This window comes from Bos taurus, chromosome 8, assembly GCF_002263795.3.
Source record: "Bos taurus isolate L1 Dominette 01449 registration number 42190680 breed Hereford chromosome 8, ARS-UCD2.0, whole genome shotgun sequence".
NCBI lineage: Eukaryota > Metazoa > Chordata > Mammalia > Artiodactyla > Bovidae > Bos > Bos taurus.
The window spans coordinates 78,252,015-78,269,916 of record NC_037335.1 but is presented as its reverse complement, the minus strand read 5'-3'; the positions used below and the strand labels follow the sequence as shown (position 1 = coordinate 78,269,916).

The 17,902-nt window shown below is 42.3% G+C and overlaps 1 protein-coding gene across 3 annotated transcripts in view; it reads right to left on the bottom strand.

The window, feature by feature from the left end:
* Window positions 1-17,902, bottom strand: part of NTRK2 (neurotrophic receptor tyrosine kinase 2) — a 411,482-nt gene that overhangs the window by 94,990 nt on the left and 298,590 nt on the right. For all 3 annotated transcript variants that reach the window (XR_003035866.2, XM_010808129.4, XM_024995505.2), the window contains one exon: window positions 14,241-14,371. Coding sequence is in view for 2 of the 3 variants with exons in the window: in XM_010808129.4 (XP_010806431.1) it covers window positions 14,241-14,371 (131 nt within the window). In the remaining variant the exon portion in view is untranslated. The remainder of the gene's footprint in view (window positions 1-14,240; window positions 14,372-17,902) is intronic.

Genomic DNA, 17,902 nt, shown 5'->3' with positions numbered 1-17,902 from the left:
GGTTTCACCCATCGGCAAGTTCTTAGCTGCTTTTTTTTCAATCTACCCACTGTTTTGTAGATGAGGTGAACAGATGGACATGAAGAGATGTCCCTCATGTCCTTATCAGCTTTGGGCTCACAGAGCAAAACACACATGGAGCATTTCTTACACTCAGATTTTCATTATGATTTTGGTAAGTGCCCATCTCCCCTACGTCCTTTGACAGAAATATGTTGTGTTCACACATTTATCACTGGCTGCCAATCTCAGTGTCTGGCAACTTAAAGAACCCCTGACCCATGAGGTCTGTGCAAACTAGAGATTAAGGAGCATTGGGAAGGGATGAGAAGTGATTGGTCATCTGGAAAGACAGAGTGTGAGCCCAAGTAAGGAACAGAAATGAAGGAAGCATCTGGAAGAGAAAGCAGGTAGGAGGATGCAAGGTTAAGGAGAGGACAGCCCAAAGCACTCTCTCCTAGATAGCTGGCCCCAAAGTTTGTGTAGATTTTAACACTGGTGATACCCACAGGGGAGCAGTTCTAGCTTCACATCAAAATAATATCATATATGAAATGAGTCACCAGTCCAGGTCCAATGCACGATACCGGATGCTTGGGGCTGGTGCACTGGGATGACCCAGAGGGATGGTACAGGGAGGGAGGAGGGAGGAAGGTTCAGGATGGGGAACACGTGTATACCTGTGGCGGATTCATGTTGATATATGGTTAAACTAATACAATATTGTAAAGTTAAAAAATAAAATTAAATAAAAAAAATAAAATAATTAAAAAAAAAATCCAAGTTCAAACCTTGGCTCTGCTCTGGACCTCTCTGAACTCTGGTTTTCTCTTCTGTAGGGTAAGGAAAGGGTAACAAAGTCATTTCCTTCACAGGCTGCCTGGGAGGACTAGATGAGGTAGTCTAAGCTGAAAGACCTCCCTAGCTCCCCGGTACAAACTGATATTTGGGAGATTCAAACTTGAAACTTCAACCAATTTGCATTCAATTAGCTCATGCTAAGTAAGATCTGAGAAGGCCAAAAGATGCATGGATAAGGCATGAGGTCAGTCCAAGGCATGAAAGTACCTCTGAGACTGCCTTGGTTCCCTCCTGAAATCCATTGAAGCCTGTGGCACTTTCTCAGAGATCCAGTCTCTTTATGCAGTCTACTTTGAGTTGCTGAGATAATTCATTTCTAAGGCCTTATTCCATCTTTAACCATGAATTGGAGGAGGCAACTGCGATTTTCAGGTCATTATCAAAAAGCATGAACACATTCTGCAGGTAAACATTCTTCTCAAGTTTCAGGTATGTAGTATTGACTCAAGAATGTTAGATTATGTGTATGTGTGTTAGAGAGAGAGTGAAAGAGAGAGATGAAGGGATGTCAGACAGCAGGGTAGAGTGTGAAGGAAGACAGGGTTTTCTTGTGTTGGGGGCATCAAACTGAAAGACTTAACAAACATCTCATATTTCCATTCCCCAGAGCAAAATCCTACAAGAAGAAACTCCACTGTCAGTGCAAAACTATGCTTAAAAACTGTGCTTCAGTACTATTTCTCAATTTAAGAAAGCAGATCTCACTATTCATGGGACAAACGTATTTAACAAATCTGGCTTCATCCTATGTATGTGCCCATCCATTTTTACATGTCAAGTTCTTTTGCTAAATTATGATCCAATTCTATTTTAAGAGATTCAGAAAATATGGCGGTAACGAGTTGGGCAAAATCATCTTCTGAATTTGGCACTCGAAGGACAGAATTTTTCTAAGGGTGGAACCACAGCCAGACAGCAATCAGAAGCTGGAAAAATCCTGCTATCAACCCTATTTATAAATTTCGTCTCTGTTTTAGCACCGTGGCTGATTGTCATTTTACTCAATTAAGGGTGGCTTGGCTAGTTCCCCAAGTCCCTTGGCAATGGACACAGGGTGGCAGCTTCCCTCACTGACAGTCCCTTCCACTTAAGTTTCATTTTGACAGGAGTATTTGCCCCATCATTGAACACTGCTATTTTCTTACTCCCAGCATCTGCTTTGTAGCTTCATTTCGTCTTATTCCTGGTGAATTTCCTGACACTCTAAAGACACCATCCTTTCTGAAGACATTCTCAAGGGAGAAGACTTATCTAGAGCTTCAGTGAGTTACTGCCTGGTGTTCACATTGATCCAGAGTTGGAAGAGTGGATTAAAATGAAATAAACTCAAGTACAGAACTGAAGTGAAGGTAAAATAGGAGAAAAAAACAAAGGAAGATTAACATTTACCTGAAATGCTTCCACAGAATATTAAGGCTAATGGGAAGCTAGTAGGAGAAGCCAGAGGACTTATTTGAAACTATTGGTGTGGCTGGATGCTGTGGGACATGACAAATGATTGTGCGTTCAACGTATATGTGGTTTAGGAGTTGTTTTTCAGTTGCCAAGTTGTGTCCAACTCTTCACAACCTCATGGACTGTAGCATACCAGGCTTCCTGTACCTCACCATCTCCAGAGTTTGCCCAAGTTTATGTCCTTGAATCAGTGATGCCATCCACCTATCTCATTCTCTGTCACCCTCTTCTCCTTCTGCCTTCAATCTTTCCCAGCATCAGGGTTTTTTTCCAGTGACACAAGGTAAAATCAAGACTATCCTTTTTAACATGCTGACCTTATATCCTTCTCTTATACATTTTCTTTAATTTTATTTTTAAACTTTACAATATTGTATTGGTTTTGCCAAATATCGAAATGAATCCACCACAGGTATACATGTGTTCCCCATCCCGAACCCTCCTCCCTCCTCCCTCCCCATACCATCCCTCTGGGTCGTCCCAGTGCACCAGCCCCAAGCATCCAGTATCGTGCATCGAACCTGGACTGGCGACTCGTTTCATACATGATATTATACATGTTTCAATGCCATTCTCCCAAATCTTCCCACCCTCTCCCTCTCCCTCTCCCACAGAGTCCATAAGACTGTTCTATACATCAGTGTCTCTTTTGCTTTCTTGTATACAGAGTTATTGTTACCATCTTTCTAAATTCCATATATATGCCTTAGTATACTGTATTGGTGTTTTTCTTTCTGGCTTACTTCACTCTGTATAATAGGCTCCAGTTTCATCCACCTCATTAGAACTGATTCAAATGTATTCTTTTTAATGGTTGAGTAATACTCCATTGTGTATATGTACCACAGCTTTCTTATCCATTCATCTGCTGATGGACATCTAGGTTGCTTCCATGTCCTGGCTATTATAAACAGTGCCAAGATGAACACTGGGGTACACGTGTCTCTTTCCCTTTTGGTTTCCTCAGTGTGTATGCCCAGTAGTGGGATTGCTGGATCATAAGGCAGTTCTATTTCCAGTTTTTTAAGGAATCTCCACACTGTTCTCCATAGTGGCTGTACTAGTTTGCATTCCCACCAACAGTGTAAGAGGGTTCCCTTGTCTCCACACCCTCTTCAGCATCTATTGCTTGTAGACTTTTGGATCGCAGCCATTCTGACTGGAGTGAAATGGTACCTCATAGTGGTTTTGATTTACATTTCTCTGATAATGAGTGATGTTGAGCATCTTTTCATGTGTTTGTTAGCCATCTGTATGTCTTCTTTGGAGAAATGTCTGTTTAGTTCTTTGGCCCATTTTTTGATTGGGTCATTTATTTTTCTGGAATTGAGCTGTAGGAGTTGCTTGTATATTTTTGAGATTAGTTGTTTGTCAGTTGCTTCATTTGCTATTATTTTCTCCCATTCGAAGGCTGCCAAGTATTTTTTAACTCTTATACATTTTAGAGAGCAGAGAAACAGAGTTAAGGTGAAAGATAAAAAAAGAGATTATTATGGCAAAACCTTATTATCCTCTATGCATACCACTGTGCTTAAAGCATAAAAGACAATGAGTAAACTCTCCTACGAGGCAACAAATATCTGTGAGAATTGTGGCCAACATGCCTAAGTGTTTCTGGGTCAAGATCTGTTTCTAACTGAGACTGTTTACTCTTCTGATATCTTCCAGATCTGCACTGTTCAAAATGGTAGCCAACAGCTACATGTGGTCAGTGATAATTTGAACTATAGCTGGTCCAAACTGAGATGTGCTGCTGCAAGTGTAAAATACAGATTTCAGATTTTGAAAACTTGGTATGCATAAAATATCTCATTAATATTTTTAGATTAACAGTATGTTGAAATGAAAATATTTTAGGTAGATTGAGTTAAGTAAAATACATTAATAAAATTAGTTTCATCTGCATGTTTACACTTTTTAATGTGCAGACTAGGAAATTTTAAAAGACAAACGGTTCGTGGTTTGCTTTGTGACTCACATTGTACTTCTACTGGACAGATCCATTCTATAAAATACACCTTAGTGGGCTATTAATGAGCCAATCTGCTTTGGGGGAAAATAATGCTAAACTGATAATAAGCCATCAGGGGCTTCCCTGGTGGCTCAGAGGGTAAAGCGTCTGCCTGCAATGCAGGAGACCTGGGTTTGATCCCCGGGTCAGGAGGATCCCCTGGAGAAGGAAATGGCAACCCACTCCAGTACTCTTGCCTGGAAAATCCCACGGACAGAGAAGCCTGGTAGACTACAGTCCATGGGATCCCAAAGAGCTGGACACAACTGAGCAACGACTTCACTTTGACTTCACTTTCAATGCTAAACTGAAATAGCATTAAGACAGACACCCTCCTCATAAGGTTCCTTACAGGCAATGATTACTCAAGTATTTGGAAAGAGATGGTGAAGGACAGGGAAGCCTGGCATGCTGCAATCCACGGGTCACAAAGAGTTGGGCACAACTGAGCAAGTAAGCAACAACAATAGCCACAAGACTATGATTCTTCTAACTTATAGGGTCATCTCTGAAGAAAAGTAGATGAAGCTTCTAACCAATTCTTACAAAAGTGAAATTTTGAGGAGTATATTTTAATAAATTCAGAGACAGAAAGAGCTTGATAGAAATAAAATGTTAGAAACTAAGAAGAGTGTAGTAACTACCCTCCTAACATTCCTAGAAATGTAAAAGCTAATTAGATGACAATAAAAACAGTAATGCTCACACACACCCCCAGATAGTGCTCACTGTACTAGAAACCAACACTCTGTGTATATCAGCTCAGTGATACGGGACTGGCCCTTGCAAGGATTTTAAATATATACCAAGTGGCAGTCTCAAATGCAAGATTCATAGCCAGGGTGTTGATTGCTGCTATGTTTATTTTCAAAACCATGGTCTCATGGTTCCAACTCTAACAATTCAAACATCTAATGGGAATCATGAGATTAATTTCTAATTCACATACTTTAAGTACTTAGAGAATTTGGGGAATAAGATTGATGGTTTGTGTGTGTATATTATATCAAGTTGCATATTACAAATGCTAATCTTTGAAAGACAGGAAACTAATTCACAGCAACTGTCATATTAGAGAAATATTGACTCAAAAGAATGAATCAGAAGTTGGCCTCCAATATGGACAATTGCAAGATACTTACAGGCTTTAAATACACCAGCATTCAATTGACTGAGATAATTCCACTGGATAGAAAAGAGCTGATGGATCACTGTAGACCCTGATTTGACTCTGATTTGGGCTGTCATGTTAAAGTCATTTAAAAAGCAGCCCATCTACCACAATGCATATTTTCCAGAGATGCAAAGGAGTAAAATGAATACCCCAGCTATGTTTGGTATCAGATGAGTCCTCAGTAGAGTGGAATGTACTGCTTGGTTTCAGCATTTCTGAAAAGATGTATGTAAATTGGAGAAAAGCCAAGAAAAAAAGGGTTAAGGAGACAAATTAACGAGACAAAAAACAGGTCTCCCATCAAAGGTTAAAAGTTGAAGTTACTGGGGAAGGGACATTGATGGAGCAACTTAATAACTGGGGCCCAAGTGACTCCAGTACAAGAGGGATTCTGACACGGGAAATGTTGCTGCCCATCTTACAGCACATATGAGTGTGCACACACACACATACACGAGCACATATATACACATGCACTCACCAGGAAAGAATGCACTCCCACTATAAGAAGATAGAGATCTATTTAGCAATGTCCAGACAATAAGATGATTAAGTCTTTTAGCAAGCCACTATTAAAAGTTTTACAATTTGTTACCAGAAACTTATAAAGATGGAATTGATAGTATTTTCTGCAACATTATATTCTGTTAAGGAATATAAACTATCTTTTGAGGGCAACACTGACAAATATTCTCTTAACTACATTAATCTTGTCATCAATTTCTATTTGTGGGAAAGGAATTTCACATACTAAAGTAAATTAAGAAGAGGAGAGGGGCACAGGAAGAGGGAGGAATGGGTGAGAGACTTCACAAATAATCAAGATGTGAGAACAGAAGGATGACTCTTCTTAAAAATTAAAAAGAAGGAAGGAAAGAATAAAGACAAGAAGGAGAAAAGGAAGGAAGAGAAGAAGGGAGAAAGAAAATAGCCATCTGGTTTAGAAATAAACTTGTGTGGAGAACTCTTGACACTCTTTTTTTTTAAATTTTATTTTATTTTTAAGCTTTACATAATTGTATTAGTTTTGCCAAATATCAAAATGAATCACACTCTTTCTTATCTAAAGATTGTTTCCCTGTTCCAGAACTGGTGGTTCCTGGAAAGCGGTTCTTTTCAAGCTCTTCCACTTACAAATATTTTAAGACAACTGGCTTTAGTTGCTTCTGGCCTATAAGTGGTCTCATCTGTGTCACGTGACCACACTGGATTCTGGGACTGCAGGCAGGTGCCTGGCAGGCACACTGAGTGGAATAACTGGACACATGGTATTTCCTTGTTGAGGAATCTGAAGGTGAGTTATAGATACCATGGGAGCAGCAGCTGGCAGGAGGCAGCAGCCTAAGCCAGGGAGCAGAGAGGGGTGAGACAGCTGTGTCATGCCAGCAGGGAGGCCTGGAGGAGAGACCTAGTGCCTCCTGCAAGGATAACAAAGGGACTGCCCTAAGGGCCAATTCAGATCCTAGTGCACTTCTAGATTGCAACTGCTCTACTCACAGTGAGGTCCTGCAAGTCCTATTTAAGTTGGTCATCTTTCAGTTTTTCCTGTCAGATCTCTTTTCTCTGTCTTCTCACTTAGAAGCTCTAACATTCTTACAGGGAACAAACGCCTCCCTACATTTGGTCAACATGTGTGAGGAGAGCTGACCTCATCTTCCATTTGCAGGGATAGGCATGTGACCCAGGCCTGGATAATCAGAACATTCTATTCCCTTGGCTGGAGGGCCTGGTGAAACAACTCAAGATAAACCAATAGGAGTTGGCCCTTCGACTTGTGCATAATTGTTGGGAAAGAGGAGTTCTCTTTTGGGTTGCTAGGATGCTGCTGCTGCTGCTGCTGCTGCTAAGTCGCTTCAGTCGTGTCCGACTCTGTGCGACCCCATAGACGGCAGCCCACCAGGCTCCCCCGTCCCTGGGATTCTCCAGGCAAGAACACTGGAGTGGGTTGCCATTTCCTTCTCCAATGCATGAAAGTGAAAAGTTAAAGTGAAGTCACTCAGTTGTGTCCAACTCTTAGTGATCCCATGGACTGCAGCCTACCAGGCTCCTCCGTCCATGGGATTTTCCAGGCAAATACTGGAGTACTGGAGTGGGGTGCCATTACCTTCTCCAGGGTTGCTAGGATGGCTGCATGTAAACCCAGAGAAGTTGTTGCTGAATCTTTACTATAGTGTGGGGAGAACCTGCCCAAGAATGCATTCAGCATGGAAGAAAGCAAAGCCGAGAGATGGAAAGAGAGAAAGAGAGAGAGAGAGGGAATTGCTGATGCCAGGGAGCTAGCTATGCCTGAAGCTAGAGCACCAACAGCAAGGTTTTCCAGTAGTTTGGGCAAACAAATTCCCTTTCTGCTTAAACCAGCTTGAGTTGGGTTTCCAGTGAACATTATACTGCTCTTATTATCAAAGCTGATTGAGATGTTTTGCTTGCACCCCCTCATGAGGCCAAAGCACTCACTCTGGAATTTTCTTTATTTCCACCTATTTCCTTGAATTGCTTTTCTACTTGGGAAAACAAGAATATCTCTCTTATCATCATACACAATTGAGCAAAACTACCCACTCCTTTGTATTACCTCATACATCATGTTGAATTTCCTCAATTTGGTTTATAGGGCATGTGTAGGATTCAGTACACTAAAATATGATGCATTGAGCCTTGGGCTGATGTGGAGGTCAGAGTTTTAGTCCTTGGTCTGACATTGAGTGATCTCGTTCAAGCTATGTGACTTTGGAAGGATTATTTATCTTCTCTGGGCCCCTCTTCTGCTTCCTCAATGGCAAAAAAAGTATGAGTTAAACTAAAGAATTTCAATAATAGCTCTATATTTCTGCATAGTGATTCAGTTATTTCTAAAATGATTTCTCATTAGATTACATCATATATATATATACACACACACACACACACACACACACACACACACACACACATATACTATACACACATATAAATAGCTGATCAAATCATTTCCTTACTTGGAAGTGCCAACTGCCAACTCTTTACTTTTTCAAAAGGCTCTTTTTCAATAGGCCATCCATCCATCCAACAAGCATTTGTTGCCTGCCACTACATACTAGGCAATGTGCTGAAAGGCATGATCCCTACCCTCAAGAATATGCCACTCTACTGGAGAAGATAGACAAATGTTGTTGATTAAATATACCCACAAATACATGTACTGATTAACAGCCTTAACAAATGCTCTCAAGGACAAGTACAGATGCCTTAATAACATGGAACTGGGAGGTCTGACCTAGACCAGGGAGTAGCAAGGGGAAGTTTCCTTGAAGGGGTAACTTGAGATGAGAGCTGATGGGTGAAGGGAGCTGTATGGCTCTTATGTTGGGCTGGGCCCCCCAGGCACGGACATGGCCATGGTGTGTTAGATGCTACGTGAGCTGGCTTGTGGCAACGTGCCACCGAGTGTATCAGTCAACTTTGCCAAAACCCTTGCATCGTTTCCTCTGTTGTTGATAAGCAAATATTTAGCAATATGAAAAGAAAAAGCCCTTCATTAGATACTAAAGAAAGTGCCTGCTGAGCTCAGACACCACTATTTCGCGCCTTGCCAAGTCTTCTTGTACAGCATCTATGACTCGTTTTAACTCATGCCTCAAGGAAGTCACTCAGCTTCTCTGGATTTGTCATCTATAAAACACGAGATGTGGGTTATAGATATGATTCCTAAGGCCTCTCTTGTGTTCAGCACTTTATGTTTTTAGGAATACACCTGAGTTAGTGGAGAGGGGGAAGAGAGACCATGAATCCTACAAAGCCCACTTGTGGCTATATTTAAAAAAATGAAAATTAGTGTGCATTCACAGCACAAGAAAATGTTGTAGGAATTGTAGCTATTGAAAAGCAAATTGGATGGAGCCAAAAATAGTTAATGCATCCACAGCTAATGCAGAGAAACTGCAATGAAGTGTTTCCTTGGCAATTGAGTTACTTAAAGATAAAGGAATTATTTTGATCAAAGACTCGTTTCTATGCACCTCATTTTCTCTATGGGTTCTCCAGTTGTCTTTCAGTGGGAAGGCGCAAATCCATTTCACTAAGAAACAAAGGTCATCCAAAAATATCAAGAAAAGGGCAATCCAACTGGATCCAAACAAGCAGATACTCTAATGGGAAAGGCTGACTCAGGCCCTGAACCCTTGAGGGGTCTGCACAAGCCTAGGCTAACTCGCATCTTAAACTGACTTCTGCGGATTGCTCAAGCTCTTTAGTCATTTGGAACAAGCAGCGTCAAAATTTACAGGAACCTGACATCTGTCAGTCTGAATGCAAAACCTTGGATTTCAAATCAGTCAGCTCCTTCTAGAGAAGGAAAGAGGACAATAGCTGCTATTTCTTAGCATGCATAATCAATGCTGCAGGGGTTGCTAGGCAACGGGCAGAAAGACTGTCAAACATCCCTGGGTGCCTCCAATGGAAGAGAAGCAGCCCCGGCAGCCACTCCTCAGAGGTGACAGGCTATGGAGGCCCTGGAGGCCACGTTCAGTTCCTTTAAAAAAAAATTCCCTTACTGTGGTCAGGAAGGCACCATAGACATTTTCCTCTCAGACTTATCAGATAGTCTTTGAATATACTTACAGTGGGCCCACATGCCTAAAAATGAGCCGGTAAGGCTGGCAAGAGGCAGCTCCATGTGTTATTCTGATCCCATTCATTCCAGAGCCCATGAAAAATCGGACTTGTTTCTTGCGTAGCTGTATCCTCTGGATCTCAGACAGTTAAAATGGGCCCCCGCCCTGCTGAAGCTTGAAATCATTCTGGCCAAGGTAAGCAAAGCCTCTGATTTCCACAAAAGGCCACATTTGAGGTCAGGGAGATGAGATTTCTTTGGTGTACGACCTTGAAGTTGAAATGACTTTTTAAGCTGTAGGTATTTTGTTCTCACTACTTGAGATAAAGGGACAAATTTTCTTTGTTTTCTTTTTCAGCAGTTTTGATTAAAGAGCAAACACTCATCGTGGGTTGTTAATCTGCAAACAATTATTTGGCAAAGCCAGGAGGTTCATGGGGACTGGGGCCTGGGTCTGGGTTGAACATGGGATGAGGGCTGTGATTGGGATTTAAAGAAAGGCTGTAGTCCATGGGGTCGCGAAGAGTCAGACATGACTGAGAGACTTCACTTTCACTCTTCATTTTCATGCATTGGAGAAGGAAATGGCAACCCACTTCAGTGTTCTTGCCCGGAGAATCCCAGGGATCGGGGAGCCTAGTGGGCTGCCGACTATGGGGTCGCACAGAGTCGGACTCGACTGAAGCGACTTAGCAGCAGCAGCAGCACCAACAGTAGTGATGGGAAGCATGCTGTGGCAGGACTACTGGCTGAACATTGCTGACACTGGCTAATCCTTCATCTTTACTAGATCGAGCTCTGAAATCCTGTTTAGCATGAGTTTGGAAGGAAAAGTGATGTCTGAGTTAAAGGTGCCCTGGATTTAGCTGTGTAGCACTGGCTCCTTAAGGACACTGCAAGAAGTACAGAGGAGCAAGCACAGAATTAGAAATAACAGGAACGTGAAAGGCGATACCCGCTGAGAAATTTTTGAGTCTATTTCTATCCAGCTGAGGGCTTCCCACGTGGCACTAGTGGTAAAGAACCCACCTGCCAATGCAGGAGACATAAGACATGTCGGTTCGATTCTTGGGTTGGGAAGATCCCCTGGAGGAGGGCATGGCAACCCACTCCAGTATTCTTCCCTAGAGAATGCCATGGACAGAGGAGCCTGGCAGGCTACAGTCCATGGGATCGCAAAGAGTCGGACACGACTGAAGCAACTGAGCACACACTACCGAGCTGAGGCCTCTCAGCTATTCCTACACTATCCTCTAGGTTTCCCTCATCTCCTACGATTTTCTCACATTCAAAGCTTTCACCTTGTGACCTCATGAAGTGAACAGATTCCTGGATGGCCTCCAAACATCAGCGGGAAACATGGCCCAGACCTTGGCCCCAGGGTCCTCATTGTCCTTGTCTATGACACATGCGAGATTGGGGTTACATGTTCCCAGAATGTCTTCCAGCTCTATCCTTGTATCGGGCTCTGAATCTCCAAAAATAGAGGCACCTTTTGGTCCCATTTTTCCAAAGGGGGAAAAAAAGATAACAGCAGAAGAAAGCGAAGACTGCAGATATAACACTGCCAAATGTTCTGAACATTTTGTGCTTTAAAAAAAATAACAAACTTTTTGAGTCAATGGAAGAAAAGAGGAAGCCATCTCAGCAGCAGGAATTAAACATCCTCAGGGTCCCTGCAGGATCCTCCTTTCACTCCACTCACCCCGCTTGACCTTGATTCTCTCCCACATCTCCCTTCCCCTCTTCTCTCCTCTGTCTCACTACCCCCTCCACTTTCCTATCTTACTGAGATGATGTTTATTTCATAGATATTACATTTCTCATCCCTAGAAAGGCCTGTCCTTTATTCACCCCAAAGTAGAGCTTTTTAGGAGCCTTTCCTGAGAGTTTAAGTGTATCTGAGCCGCTCGGCTTAGTCACTTTTGATGGCAAGGAAAGCAGATGCATGGTGTTTCATTAGGATGAACTGTAACAGAAACTGTGTTTAGTTGGAAGGTTGGGAAAGTTCAAGAATCATTTTATTTCTCTCCTCGGTTACCCATTACGCATAAAGTATTTTAAGGCTAAATACAACAGTAATGGAATATGTATCTTTTAAAAACTGAAAAGTTCCTCAGTACCATTTTTCTATATTCCCTTATATATGTGTCAATATACAATATTTGTTTTTGTCTTTCAGACTTATTTCACTCTGTATAATAGGATGAACTGAGGTTCATCCACCTCAGTTCAATTTGCAGGGCAGGTATAGAGAAGAAGACATAGAAAACAGACTTGTGGACACAATGAGGGAAGGAGAGGGTGAGACAACTTCAGAGAGTAGCGCTGAAACATACACAGTACCGTGTGTAAAATGGCATTTATTTCCTCATTATAGCCAGGACAATGTTCAACTAGTGGTAAGTTGCTGTATAACACAGGCGGCTCAGCTCAGAGCACTGTGGCAACCTAGAGGGCTGGGGTGGGGTGGGGATGGGGGAAAGGTTCAAGAGGGAGGGGACATAGATATGCTTATGGCTGATTCACGAAGTTGTACAGCAGAAACCAACACAACTCTGTAAAGCAATTATCCTCCAATTAAAAATGAATAAAAGTTAAAACATTAAAAGACCAGAAAGATAAATAAATAAATAAAACACATCCATCAACTCACAAAGAAAGTTGTCCTGGTGATAATGAGGAAATAAATGCCATTTGTATAAATACTTTGCGTTTGGCCAAACGAACAAAGAAAAACCAAAACTCAATCATCTTACGTTGGGTCAAGAAGTTACATTTTATTACATTAGCCACGTACTTATTCATTTGGCCCTTAACTCATTTTATAAACATATGCCTCTCTTAAGTGTTTTACATAAGTTGTACCTTGGTGATTTTTTTAAAACATTTTGACAGTGCATATGTAAAAGATACGCTGAAGTTTTTTGTGCTATTTGTGTTGATCCTTGTGATTTAGAGGGCCCAGTGGAAATTTTAGCCCTTTCAATAATGTTTATTTATTTTTATTTTTTAATATAAATTTATTTATTTTAATTGGAGGCTAATTACTTTACAATTTTATTGAAGATGCTGCTGCTGCTAAGTTGCTTCAGTTGTGTCCGACCCTGTGTGACCCCATAGACGGCAGCCCACCAGGCTCCTCTGTCCCTGGGATTCTCCAGGCAAGAACACTGGAGTGGGTTGCCATTTCCTTCTCCAATGCATGAAAGTGGAAAGTGAAAGGGAAGTCACTCAGTCGTGTCTGACTCTTCGCGACCCCATGGACTGCAGCCACCAGGCTCCTCCGTCCATGGGATTTTCCAGGCAAGAGTATTGGAATGGGTTGCCATTTCCTTCTCCATATTGAAGATGAGGTCTCCTTTAAAAGAATTATTGTAATTTAACATATATGCATTCATTATTTTATTTTTATTTTCCATGCCATGTGGCATGTGTGATCTTAGTTCCCTGACCAGGGATCAAACCTGCATTGTCTGCAGTGAAAGCATGGAGCTTTACAACAAATGGACTGCCAGGGGATTCCTCAGGTCTCCTTTTTACAGTTTATGGAGAAATGGTTATGACAAAAGACTTTCAGACTTCTGTATTTCAATAAAATCTCGTGTCTCCTAGGGCGGTAAGATCCATCCCCCAGAGATGTTCCCCTTCCAGATGCCATGTCTGGGGCCTTGGAGATATTTGGAAGGGACAAAGTAAGTATAACAAAACATCTCAGCGGAAATGAGGCTGAGAGAGGGAAGTGAAGGCCACAGTGTCCTTTCCAGGTCTTCTGAACATGAGACAAGCTCCAGCTGAACTTGGACACGCTCCGGGCAATCTGAGGAGAAAGCGAAGTCTCCAGGTTTAGTGGGTTGGATTGTGTTTGACCCCACTGACTTCTGTCCAGAGTTCAGTTAACACTGACTGGGGAGAGTAGCTCAGAGATATCCACAGCCTGCAGGCTGGAAAGATGTTCCTGAGCAGAACCCATTGTCCCTGTGCCCCAAACATCCTTTCCACTCTCCATCACTTAAAGGAATTTGGACACATCTACCATGGCAGATATACTTTGCTCCTGAAATGGTCACTGCGATGAAATAAAATAAAGCAACACTTCCACATGTGAGTAGTGACCATGGGTAATGAGACATTCTGGAGTGTTCGCTTACCTTCACAGCCACCAAGATCTTGTCCTGCTCAGGACAGAGGTTATAGCATTCAGCAAGGAAAACTTTTCCAAAGGCTCCTTCACCTAGCTCCCTTTTCAAGACAATGTTGTGTCGCTTGATGTGCTGAACAACTGTAAGACAAAGACAGAACGGAAATTGGAATCGAGGCAGCCAGAGCTGAAGGCAAAGGGCAGGAGTCGGCAGGCTGCATCCTGAGCTCACAGACCTAAAGTCTCTCCTCTACACATAGAAAACTGGAGGATAAACTCAGCATCCATCCTCAAGATCCACCCGGAAGGCTTCCAGGCAGTCGGTGGTTTAGGCTTGCTCTCCAGAATGGAATCACTGTTTTTGATAGAACCAAAGGAATCACTTAGCTGTTGGCTGCAAAACATCATTCATGAGCTTTATGGACCAAGAAAGGGGAGAATTGAGAAGGGGATGGATATGAATGGCAGGTCTCTCACAAGCCAGATGCTTTGCATATATTCATCAGTTATGTCTAGTGGGAAAGGCAGAGAGCTAGCTAGGAAGCCCTAAGCCTTTGTTAAGCCCCTTCAAAATATTGAGGGAGACAGGCTCAGAGGACACGAAGGGAAAATGCAAGATCTGTGCATTGCTGATGAAGGCTGTGTCCTCACCTCACTTTTTGCTTCCTCACGTGGTGGGCTCCATGGTTGAGTTCTGGTGACTCTTTCTGTTTAGACCAGAAATGTCTAGCCCATTGTGCTAAAAGCTGGTTTCCTTAGCTCCTTTCTAAGAGCGGGTTCTAGCCTTGGCTGTCCAAAGCCAAGAAGAGACATGTACAGAAGCATCAGGGGAAGGGGGACTATTCCTCTCATGTAGAGCTGAGCTAGCCCATGCCACTCATCCATCACATTCCTGGAGGAGGCAGGAGGCAGTCCCAAGGCAGTTCTTTGGGAGCCCAGTGGGAGGCAAGTGAATGATTCTCAGGACAGAGCTGGTGGAGAAGCCCAAAAAAAGACTCTGCAGAGGATAGAGGACTCCACAGTGTGAGCTTGGGCCTCGTCACCCAGCACATTAAGCATTGGATCCCTGAGCCCAGGGCTTCCACTGGGTCACTGCCACCAGGCTTTTCTGAACTTCTCATCCCTGAGTGGCAGACTGACTAAAGAGACTGTGAGTCCCTCTAGAGCTTGGAATGTGCAGTCAACAATATTGGACTCTTAGAAGCATTCTTTCCTACATTTTATACATGGGAAAACTGAGTCTGCAGGAATGTCACTGATTCACAGTGTGGGAATGGAGGAATTGGGATGTGAACTCAGGTTTGTCTGAGCCCAGAGTCTGTAACTTTTCTTCTGCACCAGAAAGTTCTTTTTCAGCTGTAAGTTATGCTAAGTGTGATGAGAGAAAGGGAAGTATGTAGATAAGAGAGTAAAAAGTGAAAATAACCTCCCGCTTCCTTTCCGCTTAGTTCACCAGCCAGTTCAAATTATCAAAAGTTCCAAAGAAAATACAAAACTTATCTCTACAGTTTTAATAATGATAATAACATGAATACCCGTGAAGTTCCCATTCCATGAAGAAACAGAACATCACTAGAGCTTTTGAAGCACCACTGTGTTCTTTCTGGATTGTACCCATTTCCTACTCACGTCCCAGGGATCACCACCATCCGGAATTTTGTGTTAATCATTTCTCTTGTTGGTTTGCTGCCACTGACACCTCCCCAGTGAGAGACTGTTGCTTGTTTTGAAGCTAATAAATGGACTCATATTACATGCATCCTTCCCTGTCTTAGTCTATCTCTCAACATTGTTCTTGAGACTGAATTACACTGTGTGTAGTGGTAGTAGTAATTCTTTTGCTTTTACTTTGTAATATTCTGTGGAAGGACTGTAACACCATTTATTTGTCCATGCTAGGTTGATGGATATGATATATACAGTTTCTTCTTAGATACAACTTGATATAAAATGCAGGTGGTGATTAAGGTTTTGCTTTAATAGGATTTTCCCCCTGATAATTCATGTGGTTTGGAGCTATGGCTGCTTCCTTGGGCCTCTGGGAACTCAGGGTGATAAAAATCAAAAGGTCTTTTATGAGCAACATTATTAATGAATCTACGAATGTATATTAATTTCTCATGCTCCAGCAGCAATGCCTGAATTTAAGAGGGGAAAGATGTGTTCATTAGGAAGAGTGCCCATATAAAGAGATGAATGTAATTCTTGCAGAAAATTAGCTGCCCTATTTAAATCTAATATTTAACTCCATGGTTGTCATATGTTCATTGAGAATTAAATTGCCACTTGATTTACTTTACACTCTAACCAGATCAAGGCTAGTATTTAACTCTTTTTTTCTTGCATTTGATTTACACTTTTCTTGCCTCCCTCCTCCTCTCTCTCCTTTCTTTTTCCTTCTTTCCTTCCTTTTCCTTTTTTTCCTTTCCTCCCTCTCTCCCTATCCCTACCCACGCCCCCCACCCTCTCTTTCATTCCAAGCAGTAAAAAACGTTGATGGGAAATAACTTTCTAAAGCTATGGATAAAGCCACAACTTCATCATCTTCCAAGCTAAAATTGATGAGACCAGTTTTACCACACTGACCTTGAAGGCAGTAGACACATCTTTAAGAAATGGGCTATTTTGCATTACTTTGCTTTGCTATGTTTGGGATATAGTAGATTACATGAATAGTGGCCTTTTGCCAATGTATTCCATCTAAATAGAAGGAATTCCTCTTTTCTAAGACTGGAAGCCACTGAGGGGCACAGGTAACAAGTTTTTGTTTGTATTTGCATTTCTGCCAGGGTTTCATAGTGCTCTGCACACAGCTGGTGCTATCCAAATATTTGTTGGAAAATGTGCCAAATGATAATAGAAGCAAGAGACAAATACTGTTCAGTTTTATTATTTCAGTTAACTGACAACAATCCTATTGAATGTGCAGGCAATAGAAAAGCTCAATTCTCCAAGATGTCAGGAGTAGGAAGAACAACTAGTCTGAAGCTATCACACACTTGAGCTAAGAATTTCTTCCCATTCTCCTCCAGGAGAGCATTGAAGCATATCCCAAACTGCCTCATTGCCTGTTTCCCTCAATCACCAAAGGAAATCCTCGGTACCCTCTCAGACCATCCCTCTTTATCCAGCCTCAAACTGCCAAATTGCTCATAATTGCCCCAAGCAGAGCCAATGCTAACCCCTTCGTCTCCCTCACAAGTCCTTCCATCAGTTCTTCTGGATGAAATGCCCATTATCCAGTAGGTCCCTGTATCCAAAATCTCTCCTTAAACTTCTCTTTACCTCCTCAGCTCCAATAAAACCTTGGCTTTGCTGAGGATGGGCTTCTCTGATGGCTCAGCAGTAAAGAATATGCCTGTCAATGCAAGAGATGCAGGTCAGGAAGATTTGATCCCTGGGTCAGGAAGATACCCTAGAGAAGGAAATGACTGCCCACTCAGGCATTCTTGCCTGGGAAATCCCATGGACAGAGGAGACCAGCAGGCTACAGTTCCATGGGGTCGCAAAAGAGTCAGATACAAAACGACTTAGCAGCTAAAACACCACCATCATAACGTGCCTGAGGACACCCATAACTTCTCCCTCCAGCCCTCTCAAATGAAAGCCATCCCCACCCTTCACTCCCAGGTACATCAAGGCCTTTGTGCATGATGTCTGACCATGACCCAC